This window comes from Lactuca saligna, chromosome 4, assembly GCF_052625555.1.
Source record: "Lactuca saligna cultivar CGN05327 chromosome 4, ASM5262555v1, whole genome shotgun sequence".
In the NCBI taxonomy this organism is placed as follows: Eukaryota; Viridiplantae; Streptophyta; class Magnoliopsida; order Asterales; family Asteraceae; genus Lactuca; species Lactuca saligna.
In genome coordinates, this window is record NC_136420.1 from 112,516,246 (window position 1) to 112,533,880 (window position 17,635).

The 17,635-nt window shown below is 36.7% G+C and overlaps 1 protein-coding gene and 1 non-coding gene across 2 annotated transcripts; one reads left to right on the plus strand and one right to left on the minus strand.

Moving 5' to 3' along the window:
- Positions 1 to 4,818: 4,818 nt before the first annotated feature.
- LOC145044694 (small nucleolar RNA R71) lies at positions 4,819 to 4,925 on the minus strand. The gene has a single exon (XR_013681639.1). It is a non-coding gene; the product is annotated as a small nucleolar RNA R71 (small nucleolar RNA).
- A 6,797-nt stretch (positions 4,926 to 11,722) lies between these two features.
- On the plus strand, positions 11,723 to 12,144 carry LOC145040039 (uncharacterized). Its single transcript, XM_078988034.1, has 2 exons — positions 11,723 to 11,861; positions 11,912 to 12,144. The coding sequence occupies exons 1-2, from the start codon at positions 11,723 to 11,725 to the stop codon at positions 12,142 to 12,144; spliced, it is 372 nt and encodes a 123-aa protein (XP_078844160.1).
- Positions 12,145 to 17,635: the final 5,491 nt, after the last annotated feature.

The window sequence follows — 17,635 nt, forward strand, 5'->3', positions numbered from 1 at the left end:
TCCATAAAAGTATCATGATCAAACAGACTGGCTTGCAAAGGTTATTTAGGTTTAAGATCTTTCAGTATATATAATTTCTCTTTATTGTTAAGGTGGAACCTCAAGATATTGTACCGGTATAGAATTTATAACCATCAAATGTTACTATCTCTTGAAACTCAACAAGAGAGATGTTTTGTAGGGCGTAAGAGTATTAACAATTATTAACAGATCTTAACAAAGTTTCATTTAGTATTTTCAATATTTAGTCTTTAACAATTAATACCTTTTATTGTTTCTTGAAATATTAATTTATTAAAGTCTAGGATCCAAGTAACGAAACAAGTAAATGGTTAGGTGACCTTTATCCCATAAACTTAATCAAACTCGGTAGGTAGCGATTACCAAATGCATAGATTATGTAGCTCCTAAAATATGGTATTCTAAATAGCTATTTCTTAACTTGGTATGTTTATCCCATCTATGCCTCGTGCCTCTCATGCTTAGCTGAACTTTATCACACTAGATTTTGATCAAGTCATCCTACTTGAAACAACTTGTAGCATTGTAACTAACCAGTGACAAGGTGGCCCTTTAGAAACCAGAAACTACAAAACTACCCGGAACATCATAATCTAATCCTAATGATCAGGTGACCCTTTATAAAAACATGATCTCATGAATATTGCATGCATCCAACAATTCATTTACCTTTTTGTAAATTCATATCACTTGTTATGAGGTTCTTTAGGTGCCAAATAAAACTTCATTTTATTTGTCATTAGTCGCAATCAATTATAAACTAAAATCCGGTATTTTAAAGTCTAGTTGTAGATCAGTTACTTACATGGATAGCGTTTTAAATCAAAATATTATGACTTCATGAATTTGTAAAATAAACTCATTTTATTTTATAAACTCAACTTTATACATTTAATGATAAAAGTTATATTTTGATAAACCAAAACTTGGATGATGATAATTATGTTTTAAATCTCATTTGACATACATAAAACATAATATCAACATGTTGCATTTTGTTTAAAACACTAATATCATATATTAAGTTTCGACGCAAAATAATCACTAGTTTTTTAATAAAAAAAAAACATTGTTTATTATAAAGACATGGAGTTTATATATTGTTGAAACAACTTTTAAACCATTGCAAATATTTTAAAGTTGGGTATTTAAAAGTTTTACAAAAAAACTATTTTCAACAAAAAAATCGATTTTTAACCGGTTAACCGGAAAAAATATTTTTATAAATATCCATTTATAAACATCTTATGTTATCTTTTAAATATTTTTTACTCAAACTCCAAGTGATATTATCTTATGTTAAAATATTGTTTGACATGTAAAACTCATTTTCATACACAACACATAACATAAAATTAATCATCACATGCATGCATTTTAATGTGTATAAACCAAGCCATATCTAGTAATAATTTTTATGAACTATCACAAGTGTTATTAAGTATTTCCTAAAGGACTTAAAGGACATTTCAAAAAGGTCTTCAAGCTCCCACTTGCCAAGTCAACTCTTGTTTGCAAAAGGACTTCCAATCTTCATGTTGTGAAAATTGCAACACGTAAACCATTAAGACTATAATTAAGCCCAAAACCAAAAGTAGAAGCTTATGGTTGGGATTATGGTCTTAAATGGTTAAGTCATATTTAAGGAGGTCATTTCTTCATTTTGTTACATTTAAAAGGAATACAACTAGTTTAATTAATTTATTACAACAAATCAACAAACGAAAAACTACCTATTTATCTATTACATCTTATGAATAGATAAATATCAACCAAAGACAACACAAAAGTCCAAATGGCTTGTTTATACACAACAACATATCAAATATTATAACAACACTTTGTTTTTTCTAAAACAACTTTTATATAACCAAAATGCATGAAAAATACTTACATATAAAATAAACAATTTTAACTAAGAAGTTGTTTTCCAAAAACCAAAGACTATCAAACATAAAAAATCATTCTCACATATAAAAGATGGCTCTGATACAACTGATGGGTTTTGATACAAAATATAAGTTTGTTTTTCACAAAAGCTAACAATGGAAGACTTTAAAAATAACAAGTTTATTTGTAGTTCATAACAAAACCAAACCATCATGAATACATTTATTGAGGTTAGAATGAAATAAAAACAACCAAATAGTTTTTAGAATGATAAATTTGAAACCTTTGAACCCACTTGGCTTTAGTGTGTTGATGAAGATAACACAAGAGTAATGTACTTGGAATGTTAGTTCCTTCTTGTATTCTTGAGTGTCTTAAGCCTTTAAGTGCTTAACTCAAACAAGCACTAAAGGAGACAACACAAGAGGAGCTTTAAACCACCAAACTAACTTCAAAAGAAAGATCAGAGGAGGGAGGAAAAAACCACGGTTTTAGAAACCAAAAGAGAAGAAGAAGAAGAAGTGCTAGTTTATCAAGCATAAGGCACTATTTATATACTCCATGCATGGTAAGGTCTAACCATTAAAATACTCTAAAGTAATGGTAGCCTTTAGAAGCATGGGAGACAAATCATGGAGGTTGAAAAGCAACCTCCATCTTATTTTAATATTTTGGGTCATACCTCTCAAAAGAGGATGGATTCTTTAATTTTTATAAAATCTAAGTTTATAAAATTTAAACTTTGTCTTTAGGTAAAAGAAAAAACAATCATACTAGTAAAAAATGGTGTGCATGACTTATTAATTCATACCATATAAAGTAATAACCAGTTATACTCTCTTATAATTATTATTTTCATCCAAAAGATAATTATTTCCTAATTAAAATACAAGAATTTATATTATTTATTAATAATCACATTAATAATAAATATACAAAATATGCTAACTTGAAAAAAGTGTGACCCTATAGGATCATATATTTTTAGCAATATTGCTCCATAATGATTCTTGGGCATATAGGTTCAACACTTAATACGTTTAAATTCTGTTTTGTAGCAACAAATACATGTTTGGTATTAAAAGGAAGAAAAATGCAGAGTTGGAAGCAAGAAAAAATTGGACCAAGTCAACCATAGTCAAAGAACTCAAGAATTCTAAAGCTCATGGTGTTAGTTGACTGGATCTTGGATTATTACTAGTTGCTGATTTAATTAGATCTTGGACTGTTGCTAGTTGCTTATTTGTTATGATGGCTTGTTAAAGACACTTTTTTGTTGATTACTAAATTTTACTGAAACTAGATGATCTTGGACTGTTTCTAGTTGCTTATTTGTTATGATGGCTTGTTAAAGACACTTTTTTGTTGATTACTAAATTTTACTGAAACTAGATGATCATTCTGTTTTGGTAGGCTTGTATCTTATGAATTTGTGATCATCAAAGTTATAAGACTAGTGTTGTGATCATAAGCGTAGAGTTATATAGAAAAGTGGGTAAATTAATGTGGAAGCTAATATGTGATGATCATTCATGTATTAAATTGATGTTATTATGATAATTAGTGTAAGTCTAGCAAAGTCAAGCTTAATACTAGATACTTGTTTGTTTGTCTACTAGATCAACGAATGAATGAACTTTTCTTCACTAAAGGATTAGTCTTTTGATCATAATTTCTAATTATCTTAGGAATCGGTAAACAATAACTTAATCCATTACACATTCCAAGAAATCAACCATATAAGTAAAGTGAATCGTATCTAAACAAAAGTCTCTTTAAAATCTTGCTTTACCACTTAATTTAGATTAATTTTTGTTAGTTAACTTGTCTTTGGTGATAATTGCTTTTAAGTAATCTAGACTTGCAAAATCAGAGAAAAACCCCTTTTACATGCCTTTAAATTAGTTAACTTTTAGTAGAGAAATTAGTTATTAGTCATTCTTGTTCCCCTTGTGTTCAACACCCTACATTATTACTATTCTATTGTTCGATGAGGTATACTACCTATCGTATTTAACAAGCTAAGATTGTTTGGTTTATAAACTAAAAACTAGTATATAAATTGTGTATCATGTTTTTGGCGGCGTTGCTAGGGAATGGTTTCATTATTAATAATTTTATTATGTTATATCCTTCGTGTGTTACTTTATTGCTTTGTTTTTCAAATTTTAATTTTTTTTTCTATTTTCCAGTTCGCTACGACGTGGTGACGATCGGCCCCGCCGTGGTCACTGTGCGAACAGTTTTCATATAATTTATTTTTATTCATTTTATGTATTTATTTTTTGTTTTGTTTCAGTAATTTATGACCCGAGGAACAACATTTCCAATAGTGTCATCACTTGAAGACCCCGAATACATGTTCCACAAAAAGAAAGACAAAATGGTCGGCGAATCGAGTAGCACATTTCAAACCGTAAAATTCAAAAGATTTGAAAAGACTCTCAACAAGAAAGGAATTAGGTACAAGAGAGAAATAGAAACCAAAGATGATTCGAAAGACAACATCAAAAGTGAGGTACAAGAGATGACCGACATAGCAGATATGACCATGGAGGAGTACAAGAAATAGATGTGTGATAAGGGGGCGGGTCTTGTGCAACCCAAAATGCGAACACTGCCAACTTCAAGCTGAAGGGGCACATTCTGGCTATGCTAAAAGATATCCCATTCTCCAAGAAGGATCAAGAAGATGCCTACAATCATATCAACGAGGTGAATGACATCGCGAACTATTTCAATGTTCCCAATGTTCCTTGTGAAATGATGTTGTTAAGAATGCTTTCGGTAAATTTTAGAGGGGCAGCAAAAGTATGGCTTAAAGCACTTGTGCCTGGCACGGTCATAAATTGGGCAAAACTTCATGAAGAGTTCATCCAACAATTCAGCCCACCATCAAAGGTTGCAAAATTGAAGAAGAAAAACACCAACTTCGAACAACATAGCGGAGAATCCTTGTATGAAGCATAGGAAAGGTACAAGGGGATGCTTAGAAATTTCCAACAAGACGACCTGAATGTGCAACAAGATGTCTCAATCTTCTATGACGGGGTAAACATGACCACTCAACAACTCCTTGATTCTCAAGGACCACTAATAAAGAAGGCTTTAACAACAATCAGTGAGCTAATTGAAGAGTTTTCCACACACTCAAGGGAATATCACAACCCTCGAGAAGACAAGTCAAGAGGATACACAAATGGAAATGGAGATTCTGAAGACTTGGTTGTGGTGATGGCAACAGTTGAGTCCATAAACTGAAGAATGACAAACATGGATCAATCCATCCATGCAATTCGTGTTGCGTGTGATAATTGTAGCGGGCCACACTTAACCAATGACTGTAACCTTGACAAAAATGGAAACCAGAAGGCTCATGCTTGTTATTCGAGTAGAGATAAGTACGATGAAGATTGGAGGAAACCCAAGGAGTGGCTGCCATATGATGAGTATATAAAGGTAAAGGAAGAGAAATATAGGAAACAAGGTTGTGGTTTTTATCAAAAGGAGCAACCGGTCCTGAAAAAAAAAAGAATGGCTTTGAAGAAATGCTTGCCCGATTTGTAGCTACATCTGAAAAAAAGGCATGATGATACTGATGTCATACTTCGAAATCAATAAGCCTCCGCAACATCGACCAACAAATAGGTGAACGTTCGATACAATTTAATGAGCATTTACCATGAACACTTCCAAGAAACATGGAGACCAATCCCAAAGCTTACGTCAAGGCTATAACTGTTGGATTTAGTGTCTAAGTCCATAACTATATTTGGTATGTACTTGACCCGACCCGACATGGTCCATTTGGGTTGCACTTCACCTGAACAATTTATGGATAATATTTGAGAATAGTACAAGTTATGATTTATTAATATATTATAAGTTCTAATATATTAATATAAGATCATATTATTTAATTAGTATTGATCTATAATTAACCTAGGATTAATTTAGAGATCAAAGATATTACTAATTAAATATGGGCTTCTATATTTATATAGTGTGGGCTAATGCTTATTTTGGAATGGGATAGGATTGCATGGAAATATCCATGGATACTCCATGGATCTTTAACCCATGGATCTCATGGAAATGAAGAGACATGGGTATTAGGGTTTACATGGATGTAACCCTAATCCACCACATTATATAAAGGAGGCTTTGGTTCTTGAAATCAAACTAGTTGACACTTGTTGAGGTGAGGGCCGATTTCAAGATAGTAGTGACTATTCTCTCAAAGTTCCAAGTTTGTGGTGATTTGTGATTTCCATTTGAGGCATTCACACTATTGGTGCTAGGCTCTACAACTCCAAGCAATCAACTACTACAACAAGGTAAGTATTTCTACTAGCTTTATTTGATTCATGTTCCCCATGACATACTAGTTAGGATATGAACCTTGGAAAATAATTATTTGCATGTATCTTAGACAAACATAGATCCAAGGTTTATTAGGGTTGCATGTACACTTAGGAAGTGTTAGAATGCTCAAAACCCATCAGTGGTATCAGAGACTAGGCTTGTTTGTTTGATACTTGATGCAATATAGTTGAAAAAGTCGAAAAACTTGATGTCTGCCAGTTGAACTCGTCGAGTCAATGGGGGGACTCGTCGAGTTCATGTGTATCTTAAACCTACTCGGCGAGTAGGTTTATGGACTCGACGAGTAGGAGCGACAGGGTGCAGATTTTTGACTTTAGTTGCTGGAAATGGACTAGAAACATTACCCTAAACTGTTTTGGTACTTGAAAACTTGTTTTAGAAGGTGTAATATCTTTGCTAATCCATTTACAACAACTTGTTATCAAAATTACAAAGTTTTATGTGTAATTTTTTATTCATGAAAGTGTTCATATTCATGTTCTTGATCTTATGATGTTAGATGATCATAGCAATTATTTGTAACCTATGTGGTAGTTTAATTCTTGATCATAATGTGTTTTAATGGAGTCCATAACTTGTCGTCAAGCTATGGAAAACCAAGAGTCACACTTGAATTAAAACCATTAAAAGAACACAAGAGTTAGAAAAATGAAGAGTCTTCATTTTTATTACTCTATTTAACTCATAAGTTACAAGAAATGAAAAGTTTTGAAAGTTTACAAAACTTGCCCTCAAGTTTTGGAACAAGTAAAGTCATATTAAACTTTACTTCCAACCCTTAGAATTTTAAAAGTTAAAATTCAACCCTTATATTTATAATATTATAAGTTAATAATAATATATATATGTATAAGATCAAAGTCATCTTACCGCTAGTACGCCTCATTCACGAAGCTAGTCTATAAGGTGGGTATAAGGTTGTTGCCAATAAAATGGCAACTTAATGGGTGTGCACTCTCACCCACCGCTTGCTTGACTAGTGGAGGGTCGTTAGCCAAACGGGTAAGACAAGGATTTATAAATTCTCACTAAAAGTATGATGAATATTATAAAGTAACTAAATGTTTTATTAAATTCCCAATCTTAGTTACTTTAGGAAAAATGTGAATAAGGTGCTAATCCATGAAATTACACTTTACACTTTGTCTAAGTCGTTAGTGGAGCGTGTGTGGTTAACCGGCACACTAACTTGGACTTAACAAGGTAGGTAAAGGGTGAATTAATATTTATCATAGTATCGATGGAGCGTGTGTGGTTAACCGGCACATTGATTGAGGGGTAATTTATTAAAGGTACCAAGTAATTTGCATGGTTACTTCACACCTCGTTTTGTGATCCTCGGCATGCCAGTCACAAAACATGGAGGGCACACTCGAGATTGAAACATGCCTTTGAAAAAGTTCATTGATTCTCAAAAGAATTTAGGAGTTTCTAAGAACCAAATTAAATATTTTAATATTTCGACTTTAGTAGAAATTGGTGAATCGTCATTCACCTACCTTTCAAATATGTTATTACTTAGATTATGGTATACCTCTTCTAAGTATAATATATTGTGATTGGGTCCTAGCCTTAATACTACATTTGGGTGTTTTATTAAGGACTATTCCTATTTCTAAACTAAACATTTCTTCTTCTCAGATGTCTGCAAACACTGCTGCTTTTGGCTCTAATCCTAATGGCTCCTTTCTCTTATGAACTTTTGTGGGAAAGTCACTTTTGATGGATCCAACTTTAATGAATGGATCAGAAACATCAGAATGATTACTCGCTACGAGGACAAGGAATATGTCCTCGATAAGGAGCTTAAGGAGATTGATGAGACAGTCGCAACTCCTCAAGAGATCACTAAGTTTAGGGCACATGAAAGGGATGCCACGAAAGTGGCATGCATCATGATGGCCCCCATGACCGCTGATCTCAAAAAGTCCTATGAAGATTTCTACCCCTATGAGATGCACCAAGGCTTGATGGAAAGATACCATCAAAGTGCTCGTCAAGACAGGTATGAAATCATCTCCTCCATGATAACAACTTGCATGGAGGATGGTGAACCCATCACGGGCCACATGCAGAAAATGCAAAGATTTGTGGATCGTTTGCTGAAGCTAAATGTGAACTTCCCTGAGGAGCTTGCAATAGATATAATTTTGCACTCCTGGCCTTCATGTTATGATCAATTCCGCATGACATACCACATGAAAAAGGAAGAGGTCACACTCAGCAAACTTCAAGGACTCTTAAAGACCGCGGAAAGTGGTCTTAAGGGTAAGACGGTTGTTACTACTCCTACTCCTATCAACTCCTCCCCTGTCTTGGCAATCGGGAAAGGACGAGGGAAGAAGAGAAAGAGTTCTTCGAAGGGTACCAAGGTTAGGACCCTTGATGGCTCTTTTTCAAGTGGAACCAAGAAAGGTTTCATCACTCCTTCTTCTGACCCAAAAGAGGCTGAATGCTTCTATTGCCATGAAAAGGCACATTGGAAGCAGAACTGCCCAAATTACCAGCAAGATGTGAAGGATGGGAAAGTTAAACCCAACCATGCATGCAGGTATTTACACTATCATTTCTAATAACTCACCCCATTCTAAATCTTGGGTCCTTGATACCGGTTGGGGTATTCATATCTGTTCTGATTTACAGGGACTAAGAAGAAGTGAGAATGTGGAGCAAGGAAGGATAAACTTAATAATGGGGAATAGGAAAGTTACACCTATCACCAAGATTGGAGTTTATACTTTGTCGCTAAGTAGTGGGTTAAATTTATATTTGAATAAATGTTGTTATTCGCCATAAATGGCAAGAAATATTATTTCCTTTCATGCATTGTATAAACAATGGTTTACCTTTTCATTTAATAATGAAGTTTGTTCTATTTGCATTGTATAAACAATGGTTTACCTTTTCATTTAATAATGAAGTTTGTTCTATTGATGCTTTCTTTAATAATGTTCTTTATTTTAAAGCATTACCTTGTGATGGCGTGTATGAAACAGTATCTGTGGTTGATTACCTAGGAAATAATGTATTGTGTATTGATTCTGTTAATAATAATAACTTGGATAAAGCATCGTTATGGCATTGTCATCTTGGACATATAAGCAAGAAACGCATAGGCCAACTCAAAAAGGATGGAGTCTTGGAGTCGTTTGACCTAAAGTCAGATGATAGTTGCGAATCATGCTTACTTGGAAAAATGACAAAGTCACCCTTCACAGGTTCTTGTGAGAGGGGTGAAGGTTTGTTGGACCTTGTACACACGGATGTGTGTGGACCATTCAAACATGCCACAAGGGATGCTAATCGTTATTATTTGACTTTTACTAATGATTGCAGTAGATATGTATATGTCTACTTAATCAAGCATAAGTCAGAGACTTTCAAAAGGTTTAAGGAATTTAAACATGAAGTCGAGAATCAATTGGGCAGGAACATTAAGATGCTTCGATCCGATCGAGGTGGTGAGTATCTTAGTTCAGAGTTCCTTGACTATCTAAGGGAATGTGGGATTGTCTCACAATCGACACCTCCTAGGACACCACAGTTGAATGGTGTGGCTGAGAGGCGTAATCGAACCTTGTTAGACATGGTTCGTTCCATGATGAGTCGAGCTTCGCTACCAATCTCATTTTGGGGGTATGCCTTAGAGACTGCTGCCCATATTCTTAATTTAGTGCCTACAAAGAAAGTTGCCAAAACTCCTCACGAGATGTGGACTGGTAAAGTACCTAAACTAGACCACATCAAGATTTGGGGTTGCGAGGCTTTTGTGAGACGCGAGACTCATGACAAGCTAGAACCCCGAAGCGAGAGGTGTATTTTCATCGGCTACCCACAAAGATCCTTTGGTTACCTCTTCTATAGACCTAGTGATAATGTGGTCTTTGTAGCAAGAAGAGGAGTCTTTAGAGAGAGAGAGTTTATAAGCCAAGGAGACAGTGGGAGGCAAATTGATCTTGAAGAAATTCAAGAGTCAAGTGGTGAAGGAACATCAAACACTATCCCTCAACTTGAGGAGGAAACTCCTGTTGAGCCAATTGATGAATCTGTACCTCTGAGGCGTTCCACGAGAGTTAGGAGTGCACCTGAGCACTACTATGGTTTCCATATTACTGCAGAAGGTGAGACACTTATTAGTGATGGGACACTAGTAGGTCTGGATGACCCTAACTGTTGGATATATTGTCTAAGTCCATAACTATATTTGCTATGTACTTGACCCGATCCGACATGGTCCATTTGGGTTGCACTTCACCCGAACAATTTATGGATAATATTTGAGAATAGTACAAGTTATGATTTATTAATATATTATAAGTTCTAATATATTAATATAAGATCATATTATTTAATTAGTATTGATCTATAATTAATCTAGGATTAATTTAGAGATCAAAGATATTACTAATTAAATATGGGCTTCTATATTTATATAGTGTGGGCTAATGCTTATTTTGGAATGGGATAGGCTTGCATGGAAAAATCCATGGATACTCCATGGAGCTTTAACCCATGAATCTCATGGAAATGAAGAGACATGGGTATTAGGGTTTACATGGATGTAACCCTAATCCACCACACTATATAAAGGAGGCTTTGGTTCTTGAAATCAAACTAGTTGACACTTGTTGAGGTGAGGGCCGATTTCAAGATAGTAGTGACTATTCTCTCAAAGTTCCAAGTTTGTGGTGATTTGTGATTTCCATTTGAGGCATTCACACTATTGGTGCTGGGGTCTAAAACTCCAAGCAATCAACTACTACTACAAGGTAAGTATTTCTACTAGCTTTATTTGATTCATGTTCCCCATGCCATGCTAGTTAGGATATGAACCTTGGAAAATAATTATTTGCATGTATCTTAGACAAACATAGATCCAAGGTTGATTAGGGTTGCATGTGCACTTAGGAAGTGTTATAATGCTCAAAACCCATCAATAACAACAAAGAGTGGTAAATTTATTAACCCTTTAATACATATAACTAACAATGATTCATCTAATGTGTAGCAGCCAGAAGAAGAAAACGACCAAGAAAAAGCAATTGTCCAACAGCTATGACAAGGAGACCACAGGACCATGGCGTAGCCGTCTATTAAGGAGAAAAAGGAGCCTCCGGTCAAGGCATATCAGCCACCTCTACCATATCTGAGTCGGGCTAAACAAGACAAACAAGCTAAGGACTATAAGAAGTTTTTGGAATATATCAAGGCTCTACAAATCAATATCCCATTTATTGAAGCCGTTGCACAAATGCCAAAATATGCCAACTTCTTGAAAGACCTTCTCATAAACCAGAAGAAGATGGAGGAGGGTTCAAATGTGATATTAAACGAGAACTTCCTAGCGGATATGCTTAACAAGTTTCCAAAGACGATGAGAGATCTTGGAAGCTTGACACTTCCTTGTTAATTCGAGAATCTTGCAATGAGTCATGCTATTTCCGATTCAGGAGCTAGTGTGAATTTAATGCCCTATCCATTATACAAGAAGTTGAATCTCCCAAAGCCAAGACCAATACACATGGCCTTTCATTTAGCCAACAATATGGTGACATTCTCGAGAGGTATTTTTGAAGATATTTGGTTAAGATTGACAAGTCTGTGTTTCCTGCAGATTTCATACTACTTGACATGGAGGAGGACAATCAAGTCTCTATTATACTTGGAAGACCATTTCCTAGCACCATGCAGGCTTTAGTGGAAATTAGAGAATCAAAGCTGACACTTCGAGTTAGAGAAGATACAATAACACTTGGTGTTGATCGAGCAATAAAGCATTTGAATATTAGCGATGACATGGTCTTTTTGGTAGATACTTTTGATTCATTTATGGAGAAAGAAATGTAATAATGTAAAGAGAATGAATTAGATGGTTACATGACTCTGAAAGAGGATGATTTTGATGCCAAACATGACCTCAAAGAACTAGAGAAACTACTAGAAAAAGCGATTACAAAGAAAAGAGAAGGAATTCTAAAGAATCCCCACGCCATGGCCAAATAGTAGCCACGACGTGGGAATCAAGAAAATCATGATATGATGGGGAAAAACGAATCCCCGCGGCATGGATATCATAAGCCCACATTGTAGCCACTAAACAGAGCCTAATATCAAGTTTGAAGCCCTTAACCAATCATTTAGAGTATGCTTTCCTAGAAGATAATGAACAAAAGCTTATAATCATATCATATTTGAAGCCTAAAGAGAACAAAAGCTTAGTAAAAGTGTTGAAAAAATGAAAGAATGCCAATGCATGGAAGATTTTCGACATCAAAGTGATAAGTCCTTCATATTGTTCACATATGATCATCTTGGAAGAAGGCTCAAAGCCTATGGTTTAGCCACAACGTAGGCCCAACCCAAACATTAAAGAAGTTGTCAAAAAGGAGGTGATGAAGTTGATGGTTGTCGGCCTAGGTCTCTGATACCTCATAAAGGCAGGCGTAGGTATGTCCTCCGGCTCCACCTGACGAATAGGCTCAATGATGTCATCTTCTAGTATCCTCCACGACTGCCCCACCTCCCGAACCAACACCTACATCTTCTCGGGAGTAGTAATACTCAGCTCCCGTATAGGTATACAGACCATCCTACTAGTATCAACTTCATAGGATAAGGGTAACCTAGTAACCCAATCACACCCACAGATCCTGCTCAAATGTGTAGACCCTATAGCCATGCTAGATAAGTAAAGAGTAAAAGCAAAAGGAAGGTAATGGCAAACCTCCATCTGATTGAGGTACCACATGTAGAAAAGTTCGCCTGAGGGAACCTTGTCACGCTCCTGTATTTGACAAATGGTAGAAGCGACTAATCAATGAATAAATTGATAGATAGGAGAATGGAAGGCGCTTTCCTTAGCCGTCCTAAAGACATAAGTGCCCTGAGCATGGGCCCAGACCTGCATGTAGTTGTACTCCTACAATGGAGTAGTAATATAGCTATCGAGATAAGCATAAGAAGAGGGCTCAAAGTCTCCTCAGTAATATAAATCTCTATACGCCTCCCCATCTCGGTCAGGCTGCAGGACCGGGATACACCTCCAAGGAGAAAAGTAAAGGATGATGGATTTGCCAATCATGTTGACTCCATGTCGAAGCAGGCCATCAAAAATAACTCCCGACAACTCCTTATAGACTACCTCTCAATCCTCAAAACTCGCTTCCACCTGTGATAGATGAAGAGCTGAAGACCGTTATCATCCCGCAAGACATGGGTAAGAAACGATGCTACTCGAACCATAAACCCAGTATCGTCCGCCACCCTCCAGGAAAGAGTCTGAGGAATACTGATCTTCTTAGATAGAAGAGCAGTAAGGAGACAGACGAAAGAGCTCCTATCAGGAATGTCACCGGGGAAGTTGAAGAAAGGATGTGAAGGCCAGTTCAGAGGCAACTAACCCGTAGCTTGACGCCATCATCTAGCTATACCTGTAGGAAAATAAGCTAAAACGCATGTTGGAATACTTTAGAAGAGATAAAAACTGCATCAGGAGTTGAAATGGACCAGATGCACGCTACGTGTGAGTGCACGCAACGCACATGCATCTGTGTGGCATGCCTCAAAAACACGAATTACAGAAAGCATGGAAACATGTTGTTCCATCTAGTTTTCAACCTAAAAACGATGTAGGTATGTTCGAATAGTCCTATAGAACACATGTAGGAATCTCATTTCAGTGAAAACAACACAAAATTGCAGAATTAGTAAAAAAAATTCAAAAATCTAAAAACCCAAAATGTGAATCAATAGATGAATTAAACCCAAAATTGAGTATATAGGTAGTAAAATCGATAGTATAAGATGCTTTTAAGCTCGTCTATTTCACAAAAACTAACACAAATTCGTCGATTCATAAAAAACTCCTAAACCCCCAAAAACTCAAAATTTAGCTCAAATTTTAAGTTAAGGATCAATATAGGAGTTAATTGAGAGTAGAGTGATCGAAAAATATGAAGAAAGAGAAGAATGTAGGTAGGTGTGCGAAGTGTGTGGGACCCACTCGGAGATAATCCAAAAGGAGACAGAAGGAATGTTAGGGAAAAGTTTGAATGAAGCAAAAATTTGACTTTAATGTTGATCTACAAGCACATGGCGCGCGTATAGTGTGCCCAGTGCGCAGATTGAAGATTTTTAAAATTCACCCCTTTCATCCTCACAAACCATTAAGATTCTAGAAGTGTAACACCTGATTCCTGGTACGCATTTAATTATAATTTATTCAGTTTTGAAGAGTTACTCGACAAGTTGGGAGCCCCAGACTCGTCGAGTAGAAATGAGATTGAATGCGGGATTTAAGTCTCCTACTCGACGATTTGAGAGCCTCGACTCGACGAATAGGGTTGTCAGGTTGAAACCCTAATTTCGGGTTTTTGCACCCTATTTAAGCATCTTAATCCCCACTTCATAGCCTTATTTCCAGACTCCAAGTCCCAAACCCTAGTTTCAGAAACCCTAATTCATTTGTGAGCTTGTGAGCCATTATGAGTGATCCTTGTGTATTCTTGAAGCTTGAGGAAGAAGAAGGAGTTAGACGATTCAAGAAGGAGATCGTAGATCCAGAGACTTCTTTCCATCCTTATCATTTTCTGGTAATCAAGCCTCTAACTTGTCTAGTAGTTTCTTAGATCTTCTTATTTTCACTTTATTGAGTTTTTGGGTCCAAGAAGCTTGACCCTTGGAATTTGGACGTCCCAAGCAAGGATCCCTTCATATCTACAATTATTAAGGGTTGTTATGGATTAAAGGTGCAAGCTTTATGTCATTGGAGCCCCCATGCAAGCTCTAAGGTGTTATTTTGTCATTTTAAGCCCTAAAAGGCCATGTATGGAAGGAAAGTAAGGACCTTTACGTGCTCAAATGATGACTAAGGCCTATATCTATGTTAGTATGCTTTAGTCTGGAGTATTATGGCTTTTGGACCAAGATCTATGTCCTATAGAGTTATGGTTTTAGGTAAATCCATTAAGAAGGACTATTAGCGGGTAAAGTTGGAAACTTTACCCTTAAAAGGGCATTTCCAGCATGTATATGAAGTATATAGCTTAGATCTGTATAGCAGGGGCTTAATCCTTTAAGATGGACCAAACAGAACGTGGAACTTGGCGAGTCCAGAGAGGGACTCGACGAGTTGAGGCGTTTTGTCCCGATTTTGTACAAGATAGGACTCGGCGAATTTGCGAAGGGACTCCACAACTTGATTCGCCAAATCCCGACTATGAGTAGCCAGGGAACACGCCGAGTCAGGGGATGACTCGACAAGTTAGATCGCGGTTTCAAGGTTTTCGATTTATAGACTTGACGAGTTGATAAGTTAACTCGGCGAGTTGAGTCAACCCAGAATGTTACTTTAACCAGAATGTTGACCGTGACCAGGGGTAAAATGGTCATTTTACCCTAAGAAGGATTTTCAGTTCTTGACTAAGTGCTATTATATTAATAATAGTCGATGAATCGTTGGAGCAGCAGTCGGAGACTCCTCGGGCGAGATTTCACAGTTAGCATACGAGGTAAGTTTCCTTGAGTAGTAACGGGTCAAAGGCACTAATGTCGGCCCATGTAGAGTAGCTAAGTGTGGGCTGGGCCCATATCTTAGAATTTTTTATGTTTAGTAGCTAAGTATGGGTTGGGCTTATATCGTAGACTTGTTTCTGATTAGTAGCTAAGTGTGGGCAGGGCACGTATCTTAGTATTATCAAAGTATGTTTATGAACTAGTAGATTATGGTTATACTTGTTGTCTGCATGATACTTGTATGTATGTTTAGTTAGCGGAGTGTGGACGTAGGCCCGTATATCCCGGATAGCGGAGCGTAGGCGAGTGTGGGCGAGGCACGTATCTCCTAGATAGCTGAGTGTGGGCGAGGCCCGTATCTCCAACATAGCTGAGTGTAGGTGAGGCCCGTATCTCAAAGTTAGTCGAGTGTGGGCAGGGGCCCGTATCTCATTGAGTGTGGGCGAGGCCCATAACTCCTAGATGCATGTTATATGTTATATGTATGGTATGGGGTACTTTGGGGAGACTCTCTAAGCTTCGTGCTTATAGTTTTCAATTTTGGTTTTAGGTATTTCTGGTAGCAAAGGGAAGAGCTCAGGATGATTGCAGTGCATACACCATTCTTTAAACCTGGGATGTTTAGACTTAGATGTTTTGACACATGATTTTGATAAAATATTTTGTTATGATGGTTTGAGATACATCACTTATGATCTTTATTGTGATGTTTGATGAATTATGGTATTCTTAAATGAATTTAAAATGAAAATTTTGGACTGTATATTTAGGATGTTTCAAGAAGCCTTATATGACAACCCGAAACTTTTATCTTGTACAATCGATTCGTATATCAATATTTCACTCGAATTTATCATCTTATAGCGAAATTGTGGGTCCATATGAGGGCTTTAGGCTTAGTATAGCCTAGCTATGAGTCTTAAGAAGGGTTAGAAAGTGTGTGGCATCACAAAATTGGGATAAACATACTAAAGAAGGTGTATGGGGCCGCACACCCGCGTATGCGGCCAGCCAGCCGCACACCCAGCCTCACACACTCCCCCAGCGACACACCTGACCCTATATATAGTAGAGAACCCCCTTTCAGTCACTTTTTCTTCTTTGGCTGCACGTTACTCTCTCTCTACTTTCTCTCTCTAAAAACTTCATCCAAGAACACTTTTAAGGCCTCAAAAACGTGAACTACTTCACCATTCAGCTTGTTATAGTGGTAAGAGACCTAAATCTAAGCCTAAAACTCATTGTTTTCTTCATGTTCTTCATCCTTTGAAGGAGTGCAGCCACACACCTTCATAAGGTGGCCGCACACACTCTAAAACTCTCCAAAGTGAAGACTTTGGCCTTCATTTACTAATAGGACTTGGTATTAGCACAAGAACGCCTCAAAAACACCTCAAAATCGACAATTCGGGCACTAATGAGGAGTGTATGGCTGCACACTCCTATGTACGGCCACACACACACCCTGTATGGCCGCACACTCCTGTGTGCAACCGCACACATAAGTCTGGCCACGCACTCCCTGGACGCACACTCACCTTTATAGCCATACACCTACTCAAATGCTCATATTTAGCCTTAAACTTGCAAGGATCACTACGTGTGGAACCTAGAACACTTAGTACAAACATTTCCAAGACCTTAGGATGGTTTCCCGTCATGATTAGTCATTAAATACCCTAATCTAATACGTATATGTGTTACCATATAATTAATAGGGTCCACTTGCGTTCAGAACATCCGTTGACACTCAGCACTCATATCGATCATACACTCGAATCCTACGTTAAACTGTGAGTTCATACCCCTACACGTTTCTGAGTTT

Excerpts from the sequence above, each read along its gene's own strand:
- LOC145040039 (XM_078988034.1), top strand. The coding sequence starts at position 11,723 with ATGAGTCATGCTATTTCCGATTCAGGAGCTAGTGTGAATTTAATGCCC. Across the intron at positions 11,862-11,911 it reads TATGGTGACATTCTCGAGAG|ATTTCATACTACTTGACATG; the intron begins GTATTTTTGAAG and ends TGTTTCCTGCAG.